This window comes from Ictalurus punctatus, chromosome 12, assembly GCF_001660625.3.
Source record: "Ictalurus punctatus breed USDA103 chromosome 12, Coco_2.0, whole genome shotgun sequence".
NCBI lineage: Eukaryota > Metazoa > Chordata > Actinopteri > Siluriformes > Ictaluridae > Ictalurus > Ictalurus punctatus.
Genome location: NC_030427.2, coordinates 31105142 through 31126210, shown reverse-complemented (window position 1 = coordinate 31126210; position 21069 = coordinate 31105142). Strand labels below are relative to the sequence as shown.

The 21069-nt window shown below is 41.3% G+C and overlaps 1 protein-coding gene across 5 annotated transcripts in view; it reads left to right on the top strand.

Moving 5' to 3' along the window:
• LOC124628717 (RNA binding protein fox-1 homolog 3) overlaps positions 1-21069 on the top strand; it is a 217845-nt gene that overhangs the window by 23505 nt on the left and 173271 nt on the right. For all 5 annotated transcript variants that reach the window (XM_053683927.1, XM_053683926.1, XM_053683925.1 and 2 more), the window contains exon 2: positions 13151-13248. In XM_053683927.1, coding sequence (XP_053539902.1) covers positions 13227-13248 — 22 coding nt within the window. In that variant the 5' untranslated portion in view covers positions 13151-13226. The remainder of the gene's footprint in view (positions 1-13150; positions 13249-21069) is intronic.

Below are 21069 nucleotides of genomic sequence, written 5' to 3'. Positions count from 1 at the left end.
AGCCTGCACTAATAGATATGTCACTTATTAAACATGACTAATTATCCACCTACAGAGAGAGAGAGAGAGAGAGAGAGAGAGAGAGAGAGACAGACTAAATGGTGTCAATTCTGCTATTTTTGATGTGTCTGTAGAGGAAGCAGCCAGATGTGGTACAGCTAAAAATGAGATGGATCAATTTAAAAAAAAAAAACATTTTTGTTTTAAAATGCATAACTTTTGCTACAGTTATGCTTCTACATTTCTGAACCTCGAAAATGGAGACTTTCGGCTCCCATTTCAGTGTAAACAGACCAAAACGAAGACTTTTGAAAATGAAGGCGTGGCTTGGTCCACATTCGCCCCCTGACTGGGTCTTCTGGATCATTGCGGATCCTTCCCTGATACATCAAGCCCCTACCATATGACCGTCACGCCACCTCAATCGTATACACAACAACACGGAGACTGAACTGCAAGCTTTGCTGGCTTTGTCGTCACTCTTAGCAGCCATTGTGCAGTTACATTATGTATTTTATAATACTGCAGGTGCTACATGCGCAAGAGGCAAGCTACGATTAGAGAAATCGCCAACAAATCTCATTTTGAGTGACGTAAGCCCTACACAGAACGCCGGTTTATTGTACCTGCCAGCAACTAGCAACCAACTTCGTGTTTACACTTGTATGTGCATACCCATTGTGCATGAATGGTCATGTGACATGCGTATTCGGTCGTGTCGTGTAGACGGAGATTGTTTCTAAAATACAGAGGAAATGCCAGTGTGGACAAGGATCATTTTCATTTTAAAACGCCGTTTTTCAGACTTATTAACTTCAAGGCAGAGGAAAAAGAGAGGCAGTTAACGAACCTTAAGTTTAATGTCAGTGACAACAGGAAATAATGTGCTTTTGTGCATGTTTCACAATTAAATGTAACTATAAATGAATAAAACTTACAACATCATTCAAAAAAGCATTTGTAAGTTGCCATGGTATAAGAGGAATGAAATACTTGGGGAATACTTGTCACTTATTGTTTTCCTATAACAGCATGGCATGGAGGGTGTTATTCCTTGTTTAGTTAATCACTATTACTGCCACAGAATGTCAAATTCAGAATTTCCAGCCATTTTTTGCTTTTAAATGAATGCAAATATATAAACTCTCTGTCTCTCTCACACACACATACACACACACTCACTCACACACACACTGAACTTCATGTTCTATTGTAACACACCGCAGAGCTGCAGAACGATTACACAACACTTCCAAAACCCTTCAAACTCTCACATCTGTGCTAAAAATGTTCCTAGAGGACTTTTTGCAGCACCAAAGCCCTGGAGTGTGTTTACTTCTCTCCACAGTGTTTGTGGGTGTGAGATTTACTCTTGTACACTGAGGAACGTTGGAGTTGTGTGGAGAAGGTGTTAGGGTTCTGCGTCATGCTGCAGAGGTGCAGGGTTTTCGCTTACATGCAGGTTTCAGTGGGGGGGAGGGCACAGGTGGATGTGTGGATGGAGGGGTCGAATGAGGACACAGGCTGATGTAGGGTGATGCAGGATGTATCTCTGTCATTGTGGAGCCATCTAGTGGGAGAAAATGTAACTGCAACACTGATATTGAGCGTGAGACCACGCACATGAGACTAATGACACTGTCCGAGTGCTAGCTCTCTGATAAAAATACCATGTCTTCTCATGCACCAATAAGAACTGATCTTAACTTGTTAGTCAGGATCATCTGTATCAGTCATGTAAACGACTGTAAACACCTATCAACACACAATGACATCACCATGCAGAGCACAGGCCCGAAGTCTTATCACTAACACCACAGTTCTTTCTCTTCCACTTTATTTCTGTTCTGTTTCCTTTGCCATGTTGTCTTTACTCTTATACGTATGTATTATTTCCTCTTCTCTCTCTCTCTCTTTCTTTTATATCCTCTCTTTTATTCTGTCTCATTTAATTATGGATTTATTTATTTTTATTAATGTCATAGTGTCCCAATTAAAAAAAAATATCTCTCTCTTCTCCTCTCTCTTTGTTTCTTGTTATCCCTTACTTTCTTTTCATTCAATGCCTCTGTTTCTTTTTAATCAGTTCTCCCCTTTCTCTTACCTTTCTTTCTTTCTTTTTTCTTTCTTTCTTTCTTTTGTAAATATTGTTTGTATGTTTGATTACACAGATGTGGTTAAGACCCCAGATTGAGCTCCCACTTCCTGCTGCAGTCAGTAGGTGGCAGTGTTAGCCTCTGCTTCAGTGTGTGTGTGTGTGTGTGTGTGTGTGTGTGTGTGTGTGTGTGCGCGCATCAGTGTGTGCGCACATCGGTGTGTGCGAGTGAGAGAGAGAGAGAGAGGGAGAGAAAGAGAGAGAGAGAGACATAGAAAAACTTGAAGGTGCTTGTTGCAGCCCGGAGTACAGTGCTAAAGTGTTCAGCCCATTCTGTAGAGCAGAAGCACAGCATCGCTCCATTATTCTCCAATTACCTGCATTAGAAGCCCCAGTCCCTCAAGGGTTGAGGATTGTGGGTAATTTCATCAAGGGAAACATATCAGGAAATAAACACTGCTTTTGGGAACTGGAATACACAAGGATATGGATCAGTTGGTGGCTACAGTGTGTGTGTTTGGGAGGTGGGGGTCGGGTTGGAGGCGGGTGATTCGATTCCACCTTAATGCTTAATGGTTCATTTACTATTTTTCACAAAAATGAAAGTCAGCATGCGGTTTAGTTTGTCATCAAACACCACTGGCAGGAAAATAATAGAGAGAGAGAGAGAGAGAGAGAGAGAGAGAGAGAGAGAGAGAGAGAGAGAGAATGTGAACAGATGTGGGCCTTTAACACAGGAATATATTATTGTCTTTTATTGTCTATTGCCTAACAGTGGACTAGATTATTGTCTTTATGAAAGAGCTCTCTCTCTCTCTCTCTCTCTCTCTCTCTCTCTCTCTCTCTCTCTCTCTCTCTCTCTCTCTCTCTCGCTCTCTCTCTCAGTTCAGCATACTTTTAGTACCATCAATGGGTCTCGTTTATCAAGCTGGATATGAACAGATTTATTCGCAAATCGTTAGTAAGAGCGTTTACACAAGAAATTTGGCATTCATAAAAATCCCATAAATTTGGAAAAGCGTCCGTGTCCTACTTGTGCTCCTGAGCGTGTGCAAGTTTACACATAAGAAGACCAACTGATGTAAACCTCGATTTCATCGACTTCAGATCATATAATCTGCCTAGATTACAGCACTTTTATATTTGGACGACACTGTGGAGTTTAAACTGTTTATTTCTAACATGTTTACAGCCTTTAGCAGACCTCTTTATCCAGAGCGACTTATATAAGAGCTTTGGAGTCTCTATCAGAAACACGTACTCGTGTTAGTTAACTCAAAAATTAAAACAAGCCCCTTTGAACGACCTGTTACTATAGAAACAATAACTCATTACAATCTGCCTCTGTCTGTGATCATCTTTTTTTCTGGCTTCTACCACTGCTTCTCTTTCGACCCGAATACACGATCAATTATTATAAATTTGATTCGACGTGAGTTATGTGGTTGGATTTTGTTACATTTGACTTTAATGAAATTGTAAGAAAGGCTATGAGCGCTAACCGTACCCCCTCACCCTAATGAAGTTGTAAATGTGAGACTATCTGCTCTATCTGTCTTTCTTGAGAAGGTAAGATGTTCTCTGGTTGAACATTTCACTACAATCCAGACACCCATGATGGAACGGCTGAGTAACGATGGGGTGTGTAAATCCTTTAGGGTTTGAGTTAGATTGTGAAATGCAGTCTGATCTCTCTCTCACACACACACACACACACACACAGAAAGAGAGAGAGAGAGAGTGTTGTACTGGGCCGAGTGTGTGATAGGGTTTGCATTGATCTCTCTGCGGTCATCTCTCCTCCATGCTGAGATGCACCATTCCTCTTTTCCTCCTTTGCTCTGTTTCTCTCCTCCACATATCACCCCCCCTTCTCTCTCTCTTATCCTCTCTCTGTCACTCTTCATCCAACTGAAGAACAGGAGGAAGACAAGATGAACTTTTCCTACTATCACACAGCTACGGCTCCTGTAGCACCGACCAGGCCACACAAATCCACTGAATAATGAGAGAGAGCAAGAGGGCAGAAAAAGAGAGAGAGAGAGAATGAGGGAGTGCTGGAAGAGAGAAATAATTGGGGACAAAGGCCACATAGTCACTAAATTCTCCCTCTTTGCTCACTCTTTTCAGTTTTCTTTTCTTCTCTTGCCAAATAATCACATCATGCAACCTGCATGCACCAGATAGATAGTGGGATGGGATGTGTCCATTCTCTGTTGTTTGTATCACGCCTGTGAGGGCTAACCTGGGTCCAGGTGCACTCATCTGACTCCCGACATCTTATTATCTAAAAATTCCACATCATGGCCCAACATCATAATCATAGCACGTTCACCTCACACCTCTAGAGTTGCGGGTTTGATTCCTGCCACAGCCCTGTGAGTTTGCATACAGGGGTTTCCTCCAGGGTACTCCGGCTTTCTCCCCCAGTCCAAAGACATGCATGGCAGGCTGATTGGCATTTCCAAAGTGTCCATAGTGTATGAATGGGAGTGTGAGTATGCTGTGCCCTGCGATGGATTGGCACCCAGTCCAGGGTGTACCCCGCCTTGTGCCCTATTCTTCCTGGGATAGGGTCCAGGCTCCCCATGACCTAGCAGGATAAGCGGTATAGAAGATGGATGGATGGATGGCCCAACATCATAGCAGCATTCAAAGACACAGATACAGTGTTAAACCCTTAATGTACTGGTTCTGCTTGGGCTGATCTGGATGCAGATTATTTTGGGGTTTATTTATTTATTTATATGTTTACTCTGTCCATGTTTCAACCTATACTGTGTTTGATTTGTATGTCTACATTGATCAATTGAGATATTTGGCTTTAGGTGAGCTACTGTAGGATGTGTGGGTAATTCTGGGTTTGGCTACGCTGTTTTGTGCTGTTTGGATGTTCTTGTTCTGCTTTGTCATTTGGATGGATTAAGGAACTTATTTTGCTTATAAATCATGTTGGGCTGTTCTGGTTCTAAGTAGGCTTTTTGGGTTCTGGTCAGGCTTTATGTCCAATATGTATATAATGAGGGTATACTGCATTGGTTTTTAAAAAGGATAAATCAACACAAAGACCAGAGAGCTGTCTATGGGAGAAAAGCAAACCATTTTGAAGCTGAGGAAAGAGGGAAAATCAAAAGTAATAAAAATGAAAGAAACCACTGGTGTACTAACAACCACACATGGAAAAGGTGAGCTGAGGAAAACTACAGCAGTTGATGACAGAAGCGCTGTGAGAGCTGTGAATGAAAACCCCAAAACACCAGTCAGTGACATTACCAACAAAAAAGAGTAGCAATATTGAGGCCATACCACAAGATCCAAACCACTCATCAGCAGTAAGAATCAGAAGGCCAGATTGAAATACAGAAATACAGAGACGAGCCACAAAAGATCCAAGAACCAAGATGAACTTCTACCAAAGTGACAGAAAGCCCAAAGGGTGGAGAAAGAAAGGATTTGCTCATGACACAAAACATACAATCTCTGTGAAACATGGTGGAGGTAGTGTCATGGCTCAGGCTTGCATGGCTGCTTCTGGAACATTCTCGCTAATCTTTAATCTTTATTGATGATGGAACTCATGATGATAGCAGCAGAATGAATTCAGATTTACAGAATTACAGAGAAATGCATCCAATTTAATTGGGAGGAACTTTATCTTGAAGCAACACAATGATCCAAAACACTCAATAAAGGGCTTCATCAGGAGGAAAAAGTGGAAGGTTTTAGAATGGCTAAGTCAATCACCAAAGTTTAACCCAATTGAGCAGCATTTCACCTCCTGAAGAGGAGACTGAAGGGATATATATATATATATATATATATATATATATATATATATATATATATATATATATATATATATATATATTCAGCAATACCACTGCTCCACTGATTCCCTTCTCTATAAGCACTAATGCAGTAATGTGCTTTTACTGCTTCATCAGTGTCTCTCAGAGGGTAAATATGTCAGAGAAGACTCTGATTTAGACTGTGCTGCAAATGGAGCTCTAAACAGAAGCTCATACTGATAAATGTCTGACATTATTCTACAGAGCCACAGCGCTGTAAAATATGATTGGGTTAATGTCATTTAGAATTAAACCGTTAACCTGGACAGTCATGACATTTAATAGCGCTATGGATTAGAAAGGGGAAAAAAGCATTGCTCATCGCTCAAGTTTGCAGTTCACTGCTGGAAAAAAAAAACGGTACTTTATGGGTTTGAGAGCTTTGTGGCTATGATAAACTAGTTTTGTTGAACATCTTTCAATATCCTAGTGACCTACTAAAACAGACATAAAATATTATACACATTGTTATTGTAATCCAGTGAAAGGGCAGTCATTGGGCAGAATTTGCTAACAAGATAATGACTGAAGACAGCCACTCTCAGAGGTGTCCTATTTTAGCCAAAGTTATAGAAAAGTCCTGGTTTCTGTGCTGTTTGGAGACACAGTGCACATTTTCACAGGGCTATTAATGCTTTGTAGTCTGAGCTGTACTAGGTTTTCTGGGCATCACTGAAAACGTCTTTTGCTAATTTGCATCGTGATCGTGTGGTGTCTGCACTAATCCATTTACATTATTCAGCATCTGTGGCTTTGATTCCAATAACAGTATTGATTTCTGTGGAGCAGAAATGGCTGAAGCAGAAGTGTTGAGAGGATGATAGTGTGGGCTTGTGGGCGTGTGGAAAATGAATAAAATGAAGCCGTTATTCTACATGTTTGTGATATTCATTAGTGGTGTAGTATGGTAGTGAAGTCTACAGCTAGCCCACCATCTTTACAACCTAATCTATATTTATAAACCCTTCTACCTTTACTTATTCGGCAAATCATTTTTTTTCATTGTTGTGAAGACTTTGACTGTCTTTCTTTCTTTCCTTCTTTCTATTTGTTTCTCATTTTGTGATAATTTTATTGCATTTTTTTTTCTTTTTTCTTTCTCTCTCTGTCTCAGAATCCATTCTTCTTTCTTTCATTTGTTCTTTCTATCTTTATTTCTTTCTTTCTCTCCTCCTTGTTATTTCTTTCTCCTTTTCTTCAGACCGCTCCCTCCTGTTAGGCAACACACATTATGCCCCCACTCTCTCATCCCTTCTGCCATCCTTTCATACTTTCTTCATTTCTCTTCTTCCTGAAGTGCCCTTGAGCTCTTGCATAGGCATTGCATAAATGAAACTGATTATAATAATGATAATTAATGAGGGTTTTTACAGCAGGAATCTAGGAAGTCTGCTAGATAGTGTACACAGATCGTGTTTCGAGCTGATCACAGCTACATTTTCTCCTCCTGACCGGTTTGATCTGTGATCCACGGCTGTAGGTTCGATCTTGTGTTACTACATTACCACAGCATGAATGTCGAGTTTATTCAGAAGCAGTGAACCAGGCACTCCGCCGTCACCCGCTTCTTTTTTTCTTCTTTTTTTTGTTCGTCCCATTAAAGTGGAACCGTTCCTAATTATGTTTCACTTTCCTACTTGTCTGGTCTTAATGAAGACGAAAAGCTCTGCTACCCTGTTTCCACTTAATTAGGCCCTATTTACCGGAGGTGTGAGTGAAGAAAAGGAGTTAATACTCTCTCTTTCTTTCCCTTTTTCATCCTCCCCTTCATGGTTCTCACTCTGATTCACAATCGTAATGACTCTCCTCCCTCACTTATCACACACACACACACACACACACACACACACACGCACACGCACACTGTGGCGTTTGATTCATTAACACGTCTGAGTGGAGCGCGCCGGTGTGTGAGCGTGGGCCCAATCGATGTGGCTCGGCCCCCGAATCTGTTCTTTATCATCTTAATATGATTCTCATTGACGAAAAGGTTTCTCAAAATGCCATGCAGGCCGCACTTTTACATATTTCCCCCTTTATGGCACACGACTTACATCCATATCTCACACACTCACACACACACACACACACACACACACACACACACACACACACACACACAAAGAGAGAAGAATGAGTGAGTGAAAAAAATAAACTGAAAGAGCGAAAATAAGAAAGAATGATGGAGAAAAAGGAGAAAATCCCCCACCAACCACCTTCTTTCTTTCTTTCTTTCTTTCTTTCTTTCTCTTTTATGCTCTACCTCACTATCTTCTGTGTATTCACCATTATCTTCCGTTCATTCTCTCTCTCTCTCTCTCTCTCTCTCTCTCTCTCTCTCTCTCTCTCTCTCTCTACTAGTTTAATTTTTGCTGGACATCAGCTACATTTAATGATCAAGGTATGAGCAGTAGAACAGCAGTGTCTGTGAGTGTGTGTATGGTAAATGGCTATTAAAAGGTTAATCAGCTTCTGACAGAGGAGAGACAAAGAGATTAACCATGCTTTGGATTCTGATGAAAGTTCAGCAAATAAACTACTTTATCATGTCTGTGATTTGGTCTCAGGCATGAGAAAGCTCTATAGATCATCTCCACCACCATGTTCATCATGATAACATACTCTCACAGCTTATATTGGTTTTCCAACCACAGGGTCGCAGAGTATAAATAACAAGCAAGGAAACCTGTTATCATTCTTTTCAATGTACATTTAAAAGCAGGAATTCCACCAAGATGAAAACAATTCTACCACTACTATATATATATATATATATATATATATATATATATATATATATATATATATATATATATATATATATATATATACATATATATATATATATAAAGTGTATATGTATGTATGTATATACGTCAAACGTCCTCTGTCCAGCCCCACGAAGGATGACGGACAATGAAACTTTAAAGTTCTTAAGAACATCTGGTCTGGGGGTCCGGGACCCCCTACTGAACGGATTACACTTGTCAGGAGCCGCGCACTAAAGAGGGGATCTGGCATGTAAATAGCGGATAAGAACTAAGACTACAGTTCCCAGCGGCTACTGCACCACATGGTATCATCACATGACCACCTGCAACCTGAATCTCATTGATGTTAACAAGCACTATGTGCATATATATATATATATATATATATATATATATATATATATATATATATATATATATATATATATATAAACACACTTTGCACTGCACTTTTGTCTTGCGTTATTTTGGTTAATCCTCCTGTATCACGTCATTCTAGTCCTGTTTTTTTTTGTAAGTCTTGTTTTGTGTTTAGTTTGTATCTCATTACAGTGTTGGAACTTACATTCTGCATCTGCATCCGTCCTTACCACCATGACGTGACAGTTAAGATTAGGGGCGGGGTTACTGTTCATATAATTTCTTATTATTCCATATAAAATTCAATAAAAAGTGTAAATAATGACATCTAACACATATACTTTACAGCTGCACATTACACACCTACTTTAAACATACATTACAGCACCTCACTACACAATGTTTATGTATGCTTTACAGCAACACATTGCCCATCTACTTTACACATACATTACTGCAGCACACTACACCTCTACATTTCACATACTTCACAGCACCACACTACACACCTACTTTTCACATATTTTACAGCAGCACAGTAAACATCTAATTTAAACATAATGAACAATACCACATTAAACATCTATTTTACACGTACTTTACAGCACCCCACTACACATTTTTATGTATACTTTACAGCAACACATTCCCCAACTACTTTACACATACTTTACAGCTGGAGACATCACACCTCTACCTTACACATACTTTACAGCTGGACACATTACACATCTACTTTACATATAGTTTACAAAACCTTCCTACACATCTACTTTACACATACTTTACAACAACTCACTAAAAATCTACTTGACATATTTCATAGTGGTAAATTACACCTCTATTTTACACATACGTTACAGCAGAGCACATTACACATCTACTTTACAGCATTGCACTACATATCTACTTTATAAATCTACGTTACACACTTTACAGCAGCACATTTATTTTAGACATACTTCACAGCACCGCACTACATATCTATTTTATACTTTACACACTTTACAACAGCACATTACACATTTACTTTGCACATACTTTCCAGCACCGCACTACAGACCTATTTTATACACCCACATTACACTTGTTACAGAAGTACATTATACATACTTTACAGCACTGCACAACACATCTACTATTCACGTTCTTTACAGAACCTCACTACACATCTACTTTACATCAACACGTTAAACATTTACTTTACCCATACTGTTCTTACTTTTGAATGTGTGTATGTATGTTTTTGTATGACCAACCACTTATGCCGTACTTTAATCACTGGAGAATTTTAATAGCTTGTCTGCGTAATGAAATATGGCCACGCACTACCTGGTGCAAACACTGCAATAAATCTTACACTCTTGCACTGACATGCTGCCTAATGCGCATGAATCACAGCACTGAGTCCTGAGAAATGACAGCTATTACACTAATGAATGGCCTGATTAATACTGAACATTAAAGAAAGGGCTGTGGACAAGAGGTATCTGAGGCACGAGTTTCCCAAGGCTATGCCCCATGGTTTCTACACACACACACACACACACACACACACACACACACACACACACACACACACAAACACACGCACAGTTTTAACTGTATTGAGCTAGAATTTGCTTGTGCACATTCGCGTTTCATGCAAGAAACACAAGTCTCAATAAACTTCATATCAATACCTACTTTAAATAAAATTCAACGTTAAAATACAACACTGGGAGTTCTACATATCTACAGCAACATGTTACAACAAATTACCCATACTGTATTCTATACACATGTTTCACAGCAGCACGCTATTCGACTATTTTACACATATCTTACTGAAGCATATTATGCATCCACTTTACACATAATTTACAGCAGCACGATGCAAATTGACCGATATACTTTACAGCAGCACATTACACACCTGTTTTACATACTTACCTACTTCACATTCCTAACAGCAGCACAGTACACATCTACTTTACAGTAGCATATTTCATATTTCACAAGTGAACTATACAAGAGCACATTGCACATCGAATGTTCACATACGTTGCAGCAGCACTACACACTTTACAGCTACTTTTACAGTAGCTTGTTATAGATATAAATAAATACTTTACACTGGCAGAGTACAGATCTACTTTACACGTACTTTACATCACTATGCACATTTATTTATTTCTACACCCCGGACATTATACCTCCATGCCAGCAAAGGTCACCACTCTCTGAATACTAACCACTTCTTCTTCACCATGCACCATGTCCTGTTTATAGACTATATAAAACCAGTCCAAAGTCTCACTCATGGAGAAGTCTTCCTAAGTGCTGTGGTTGTGTGAGTTCTAAGCCTTGGATCTCATGATTGTCTCTGGCACCCTTGCTGTGTTCTATGGTTTCTCTTTGGATTTGCGATTTATCTGAGCTCTTCATGAATTTCTGTGTTTAACCACTGCCTGTTTAGTCTCATTTTCGTTTATTTGTTGGATTTTGATAATAAACCCCCAACCCCCCAGCAGATGGACTCACACATATCTTCTGAGTCCTGTTTTCCTTACATAGAGTAACTGATGACAGTCTTCACCATGGCAACATCGTCAAAACAGTAAATAACCTTCCAACCCTCGGGTTGTGTCGTGGACCCCAGTATAAGAAGTGTCTTTATGGGATAGCACAGCTGCATTTTATGGTAGCGCTGTACACATGTGGATCCTTTTGTTTCTTTCACATGCTTTAATTTTTAGTGTCTCAACAATTAGTGTATCTCCAGTCAGTCTGAGAGAAGCAGCAGTTTTTAATTACTTTTGATGAATGACTAATTGCTTATGCCGTGATCCCCGATGCTCCCAGTACACACTTCATTACAGCTGCTGTATGTCCACAGGGATGGAATCAATACACACACAGACACACACACACACACACACACACACACACACACACACACACACACACACACACACACATATACACACACAGGTTTACAGTCTGGGTGTGTGCCAGAAAGTATAAATGTTCATAAACATAGCTTAGCAGACACACACACACACACACACACACACACACACACACACACACACACACAGGTGCATTGAAATCTGGGTTCTAGGCCAGAATTATATAAATATAACATGTTTGGGTCTGTGCCAGACTATATGTATATATCTACATACAATTATATGAATTAGAAGTACACATACAGATGGTTGTGTCTGAGAGTGGGACAGAAGGGCGTATCCTTGAGTGTGACAGACTGGCGTGTGCTCGAGTTGGACAGATATGACTACGTCTTCGAACACAACATTTAGGGCTTATATGTAATTAAAGTCACACCCTTCAAATAATTCTGTGTACCTACATTACATTGTGCTTAGGTTAAGTAGGTTAATATTTTCTCAGATGCCCTGGATGGAATGCTTGTCCATCACAGGACTGCTAATTAAAATACTTTTATGAAATCTAATAGGCACCTTAGCAGGATGGCGTGCCAGTGTTCACACAATGATTTAAGCTAAACTTTACACTTCATTACAGACTATTAATGTGCTAATCACAATTACCCAACTCCCTACAGTCTCATTTTTATTTCATGGCTCCGTATATTTATAGCGGTATGACAGTCAGTTTTTCCTCCATCTTGATCTTGTTTGATGATAAGCAAGAAAACAAAGCGGACATTTTACAGTGTGTAAAGGTTTCTATATGGTACTTTACGATGGGTCATGTATCATTTGCATGCCATTTTCATAATGTTAAATTGTATTGCATTGGTGGGCCCTGCCCACGTTGATTCTACCTCCTGCCAATTTATATCACTGCAAACGAATGACTGTGTGTGTGTGTGTGTGTGTGTGTGTGTGTGTGTGTGTGTGTGTGTGTGTGTGTGTGTGTGCATGACAGGCCTGTGGTAGTATGTGTATACCTATACGTGTGTATTCATTTTTAGAATAGAGAAGCTTATCTTGTCTGAAGGACATTTTAATAATTTTTGCTCTCTCTCTCTCTCTCTTATCCCCCACCCCTGTGTGTGTGTATGTGTGTGTGTATGTGTGTGTATGTGTGTGTGTGTGTGTTTATTATAGGACCAAGAGCAGAGAGTGTATGCGTGAGTGTGTGTGGAAACAGTGAGTGACTCTTCACTGGACTGGCGTGCTGTACATGGAGACTCCCATCTGGCCAGGTCAGTCACTTTGTGTGAGTGTATGTGTGTGTGTGTATGTGTGTGTGTGTGTGTGTGTGTGTGTGTGTGTGTGTGTGTGTGTGTGAAAGAGAGAGAGAGAGCAAGAGCGAGCGAGAGAGAGAGCAAAAAGACACCAAAAGAGGGAACGACACCAAAAAGATTCTTGAGGCAGACAGACAAAAGGACAGCTAGACAGTTGATTGATGCTTTTATACAGAAGAATGTGTGTGTGTGTGTCTGTGTGTGTGTGTGTGTGTGTGTGTGTGTGTGTGTGTCTGTCTGTCTGTGTGAGCGAAGTTAATGTTGCATGTTTTCGTTAAGATTGATGGATCTCTGCAGTTGCGCATTAAGGAGAGGAATATGCTTGCTCCCCAAAGACCATCTTTCTTACCGTCTGTCTCTTTTTACTAACTTACACACACACACACACACACACACACACACACACACACACACAAGACAATCTATGACTACTACTACACACACATCAGGGTTATGCAGAACAGCTACTACTACTACTGTTACACACACCATGGTAATGCAGACAATCTACAACTACTGCACAGATCAGGGTTATGCCGATGATCTACTACTACACACATTGGGTTTATATGGATGATCTACTACAGACAACATGGTAATGAAGAGGATCTACTACTCACATCAGCCTCATGCAGATGATCTACTAAATACATATCAGGCTTATGCAGATGATGTGCTTCACACACATCAGGGTTATGCAGATGATCTATTAAACACATCTCTGCGTTACGCAAATGATCTACTATGCTAACCTCATGATAATGAGAAGGATCTATTATTTCACAGATTACGTTTATGCAGATGATCCACTGCTACACAAACCAGGGTTATACAGGTAATCTGGATATAGATAATCTGGATAGTAGATCATGCAGCCAATGTGCTATTACACATATCAGGGTTATGCAGATGATCAACACACACTTTGTTATGTTGATAATGTGACCTTATTCTAGGTCTTTAGATTTGAGCTTTAATCCGTACAATTTGGTCGTGTACCTGTTAATTTGTTCTCTGATACAAGAAATCTGTGGAGTAAAAGCCAAAATCAGGATAACAGCAATCCTTAAGCTATTTTATTACACTTAGTTTCTTTTAGCGTGTTATAACTGTACAGTAAAGAAAGCCTAGTCTGAACAGAACACCGTCAACTGCAGAAAATTTTGTGTCATTGGATCTGTATTGTGTTTTATCTGAGGGGTAAAATTAGATTATATTTAATGTCTCTCGGCTCTTTGAAGAAGTAACATGGAACCCTATTTATTCTTCTAAAAACTGACTGAGTTACATCTATCACGTGCCGATGCAGTGGTAGAACGTATAGCCCCGTCTCCAACAAATGAAATGAAAAAGCACATAGCTTAAAAATGTACACTACAGAATTTGGGGAAACATGTGGATATGATGGGGGCAATGGCCTTTAGCCTTGTTTTCTATGGTGCATCTGATATTTTTTGTTTTATTATAGCAGATGTAATAATAGACGGTTGACCATTTCAAGATTTGCTGACCTCTTTGAGGCTGTTATTCTTTTCAAAGCATGTCTCTTTTTTGTGGCGTTTTTCCTTGTGCACACACACACACACACACACACACACACACACACACACACACACACACACACGCAAACACTAACTCACATGTAGACACATAGTCCCTGATTCTTTCTCTGCAGTGGAGGAAAGGGAAAAGGAGAGAGAGACAGAGAGAGGAAGGGGGAGAGAGAGAGAGAGAGAGAGAGAGAGAGAGAGAGAGAGAGATAGTGCTGACGGAGGCATTTGCTGTGAAACGCCCATTACAGAGACCATAAATCCTGCTGTGGCTCTCCAGGGCTGCCTATGTCAGCAATCAGAGAGAGAGAGAGAGAGAGAGAGAGAGAGAGAGAGAGAGAGAGAGAGAGAGAGAGGCCAGAATGCATATAATGTTATGAATTTTGGGGCACAACATCAATAGAACTCTTTCTACAAAGACCTTCTGTGTGTAAACAAAACCAAGCTCATTTCCACGTTTCAAGAAAAAAATAACAAATTTCCATAACTCAAAGGAAAGTTGCATTTTCTCAGATTCAACTGGTACAACTGTCAGACCATGACGACCTGCGCCGCACAACACTTATAACTAACCAGAGGTGAGAAAAGAAATGAAGCTGACAAGTTTAAGTGGATCCATCCGTCCATTTTCGGTACTGCTGATCCTACACAGGGACGCAGGGAGCCTGGAGCCTCTTCCAGGGAACTCGGGGAACAAGGCAGGGGACACCCTGGACAGTGTGCCAACCCATTGCAGGGCACAATCGTACACACACACACAGATACACACATTCATTCACACACTATGGACAATTTGGAAATGCAAACAGCCTGCAACGCTTGTCTTTAGACTGGGGGAGGAAACTGGAGTACCCAGAGGAAACCCCAAAACACAGGGAGAACATGCAAACTCCTCACACACAGGGCAGAGGTGGGACTCAAAAACCCAGCCCTGGAGGTGTGAGGAAAACATGCTAACCACTAAGCCACTGTGACCCCCTTAAGTGGATCATGAATGAAATATATAGTTTTCTTTGGCCACTCACCAATTTAATAAACAGTGTTTCTGTGCAATTAATTTGTATGTTGTTATTATTATTATTATTTATTATTATTTTTATGACACACCTCTTTAACGTTGCATGGAAGTTGGGGACAGTGCCCAAGGAATGGCAGAACGGTGTGGTGGTTCCCCTGTTCAAAAAGAGGGACCAGAGAGTGTGTGCCAACTATAGGGGTATCACACTTCTCAGCCTCCCTGGTAAAGTGTACTCCAGGGTGCTGGAACGGAGGGTTCGGCCAATAGTCGAACCTCGGATTGAAGAGTAACATTGCGGATTCCGTCCTGGTCATGGAACAACAGAGCAGCTCTTTACTCTCGCAAGGATCTTGGAGGGAGCCTGGGAGTATGCCCATCCGGTCTACATGTGTTTTGTGGATTTGGAGAAGGCATATGACCGGGTCCCCAGGGGTTTACTGTGGGAGGTGCTGAGGGAGTATGGGGTGAGGGGTTCCCTTCTTAGGACTATCCAATCACTGTACTCCCAAAGTGAGAGCTGTGTCTGGATGCTCGGCAAAAAGTTGGACTCGTTCCAGGTGGGGGTTGGTCTCCACCAGGGCTGCGCTTTGTCACCAATCCTGTTTGTGATATTCAAAGACAGGATATCGAGGCGTAGTCATGGTGGGGAGCGGTTGCGGTTTGGTGACCTGATGATCTCATCGCTGCTTTTTGCAGATGATGTGGTCCTGATGGCGTCATCAGTCCATGACCTCCAGCACTCATTGGATCGGATCGCAGCTGAGTGTAAAGCGGCTGGGATGAGGATTAGCACTTCTAAATCTGAGGCCATGGTTCTCAGCAGGAACCTGATGGAGTGCCTACTCTGGGTGGGGAATGAGCACTTAACCCAAGTGAAGGAGTTCAAGTACCTCGGGGTCTTGTTCACGAATGAGGGGACATGCAAGCGGGAGATTGGCCAGAGAATCGGAGCAGCGGGAGCGGTATTGTAATCGCTTTACCACACCACTGTGATAAAAGAGAGCTGAGCCAGAAGGCAAAGCTCTCGATCTACCGGGCAATCTTCGTTACTTCCCTCAACTATGGTCATAAAGGCTGGGTAGTGACTGAAAGAATTAGATCGTGGGTACAAGTGGACGAAATAGGTTTTCTCAGAAGGGTGGCTGGCCTCTCCCTTAGAGATAGGGTGAGAAGCTCGGTTATCTGAGAGGAACTCAGAGTTGAGCTGCTGCTCCTTTGCATTGAAAGGAGCCAGTTGAGGTGGTTCGGGCACCTGGTAAGGATGCCCCATGGGCACCTCCCTAGGGAGGTGTTCCAGGCATGTCCATCTGGGAGGAGACCTCGGGGAAGACCCAGGACCAGGTGGAGAGATTATATCATCACACTGGCCTGGGAACGCCTCGGGATCCCCCAGTCAGAGCTGGTTAATGTGGCTCGGGAAAAGGAAGTTTGGGGTCCCCTGCTGGAGCTGCTGCCCCCTCGACCCAATAACGGATAAGCGGTTGAGGATGGATATTATTATTATTATTGTTGTTGTTAATTAACAAATCGAGAATACATACAAGTTTGTATGGAAACCAGTCAAAAGGTGGATGAGGAATCATGAGAAAACTGCATGTGAGGCAGGCATACACCCTGGAGGAGGTACCGGTCCATCTCAGGGCATCACCCATGCTCATTTACACCTATGGGGTAATATAACTTAGCCAATTCATCTACCAGAAACCCACAGGGACAAGGGGAGAGCATGCGAAAATCCAATCAGACAGGATCAAGCTGAGGAACCTGGCACTGAGAGGTGCGCACTGTACGTGCTGAGCCACTATGCCACCTAGAAAACACTACATGTCATTATTTAACAATTCAAATAGAAAAATCAGGTAAAATACTAATGGGTGTATAGGGGGTCACTTATCTCTGAGCAGTGTGCACTGCTGGTCTTTGTCTTCTGTATTGTGTACTCTGTCATGTATTTAAGGCTTGTGTGTGTGTGTGTGTGTGTGTGTGTGTGTGTGTGTGTGTGTGTTTGTGTGTGTGTGTGTGTGTGTGTGTGTGGGCGTGCGTGGGTGTGTGTGTTATGCAGTTGGGGGATGTGCAGTAGGTGATAAATGTATTTATTTGCACACCACTGCACAACAAGTGTGTTCATTTACAGCAGATTAACAGTGGGGAGGAACCGAGAGCGACTTCTACTGTTTCACACACACACACACACACACACACACACACACACACACACACAGACACACAGACCATGGTGACACCAACTCAGGTGTTCCCCTGAAGACTTAACAGCAGGGGGGATTTTCCTCTGTGTGTGCATGTGTGTGTGTGTGTGTGTGTGTGTGTGTGTGTGTGTGTGTGTGTGTGTGTGTATGCGTGTGCATGCATGTGCACAGTTGCTCATAAAGCACAGCAGAGTGATATGGAAGTTCTGCCAGGTCCATTACCCTGTTTAAAGACACACACACCTTATCTACTGAACTACAGCTCAGTACATTTCAATTCCTTCTACTTCCATCCTTTCAAACCTATTTTAATTATACTAGTCTCCCAACACACACAAACACACACACACACACACACACACACACACACACACACACACACACACACACACACACACACACACACACAGGCCAGTACTACAAAGGAAGGAAGAGAGGGACAGACACAGAGAGAGAGAGACAGAGAGACATAGAGAGACAGAGAGAGACATACAGAGAGAGAGAGACAGAGAGAGAGAGAGTTATTTTACACACAAATTTAATTGAGCCCAGAAGTTGTTTCATTGAAATCGGAAGGCATGTTAACGGCTTGGGAAAAGGCGTTATAGCTCAGTAACATGTCTGTTTACAGGTTCATCTTGTATGCATTCAATCCAGCCTAAGATACAGGACAAAAAAAAGATTGATCACTAACAGACAAAGACTGATCAGAAGACATTCCAGCAAAGTGTTCATATACAGATGCGCATACATGGTACAGAAGAACTCCACCTTCCTGTTACAACATCTGGGCTCAATGAAAACTTTAACGCTCTCTTACACATGTGTGCTTGTGCATGCAGACTCTCAGTGTGCATAAGTATGAGACACACACACACACACACACACACACACACACACACACACACACACATGCTCACATTAAGAGATAGATGCTAGTCTAAGACTGAAATAACCTGGGACTGAACACATAGAGTTATATAAGGGTTAGACCCTTATTTCCCTGGGAATATTGTGTACTTTAATCATAAGACTTTAAGAATATAGTGTTTTAGAAATATAGGGCCCTGGAAGCATATGGACCTGACACTATAAGGCCTTGAGAACATAAGGCTCTGGGAAGATAGGATCCTGAGAACACCGGGCCCTTGTTGTAGAATATCCTGAGAACATAGAGCCCTGGTAATATAAGACTCTGAAAACATGGAGCCACAGAAATAAAGGGCCTTGGATTTATTTCACTATATATACAGTATATATATAGCCTGGAGACAATGTGGCCTTGTAAAAATTGGTACCCAGGAAGATTAAACCCTGGGAATATAGGGCCATGAGTAAATATGACCCTAAGACACAGGACTCTGGGAACATAATGCCCTGGGAATATAGTATCCCTGGCCATATGAGTACAGGCCATAATACAGGCCATAATACAGGCCATATGAGTTATGACCTAAACATTTTGGGACCTGGGAAATAAAAAACCCTGAGAATGGAGACTCAAAAAACATGGAGGCCTGAAATATAGGACCTTGAAAACATAAGATCCATGTATGTATAGCTCTGAAAACATAGAGTTCTTGTATTATAGAACACCTCTGGGAATATAAGTAGTCTAGAAACATAGTAGGACCATGGAATATGGGTGAAAAAATAATTAAAATCAACTAATTAAAGGTCCATATTTCCTTTAATCCTGAGAATATGGGGTCATGAAAATATACAGCCCTGAGAACATGGGGCTTTATCCTGGAACATTCTGAACATGAAAGGCTTTAGGAATACCTTATATGGTATCATGGGAATCTCTCAGCTACCAAGGCTACACTTCAGGAAAACTTTATAATAACAAATATCAAGAATTCTTGATAGATAGCGTAATACTGCTGATGTTCTATTAAGAATACTACAGTACTAGACATGAGTTTCAGTCACTCATGGGTCAGAGCAAGCGTTTATTTTCGTTTCCCTCTTTTTATGTTTTCCTGTTTCCTTTCATGTTTTCTCACCAATAATTCTTGTTTTTAAAAATTATTCCAATTAAAAACACAGGCTCAAGTGTTTAGGACACACCCAAAATCTCGTAACGATGCAGTCCCTCGCGCTTCCCTCCCCATGTTTTCCCCGCCACATAAAATTCTCTCTCGTGACTTTAGCAGAGCAGTCATAAGTTCCTCCCCTCACACACTGCTGTCAATTCGCGATTGGTGAGTGTCAAGAAGATTTGGCTAATACCCAGAATGCAAAGCAGGGGGCTGAGGTAATTGCTCTGAGAACCGCTCTGATTGCGGCTGATGGATCGAGAGGAAGCAGGCAGTGATTAACGAGCGCCACTTGCCGTTGACGCGGGCGGAAATTAAGTATTTAGGTTTAAGAGCGGCATTCGTCACCTTCTGGCGATTCAATGGAGACATTAGTCAAAGAGTTCAGGGTGGAGATGCTACGTCTACTGTACAGACACGAGGACTGAATTCTTAATGAGGACGCATTAATGATGAAGCAGTAGTGCACGAGTGCTGGGTGTGGAAAAAGAAGTCAGCATTTCATTTGTCATTACCTTATTGAAAGAAAAAGTTTAGCCAGAAACAGAATAGGTAGTAGTCGATGTAGTCGATCAGACAAGACATGCATATAGTCTTAGCACTCCTAAGCTCTCCTAAAGGCATAATTCGAGACAATACCACAGCACTGTTTAATTTGACACTCTGATTGGTTAACTTTCTATAACAACAGCTCTATAAACACTTTCGTTCCAGTATGTTATGGTCTATATAGTAACAGCTCATTAACAGTGACAGACACTCGGAATAATTGAACTGCTTAATTAGCACATGTGGAAGGAGTCTCCACTGTCAGCACTTTGTAACAATCTGAGATAAGGTTTTTCTGAACTTCTGCAGGAGATTTTACATTAACCTGGTGGTTTTTAGCTTCCACTACTTGGTAGCGGTGATATCTGTGTAGCTCCAGTGTCAAAATTAAGAAGCAAACTTCAGAGCTTCAG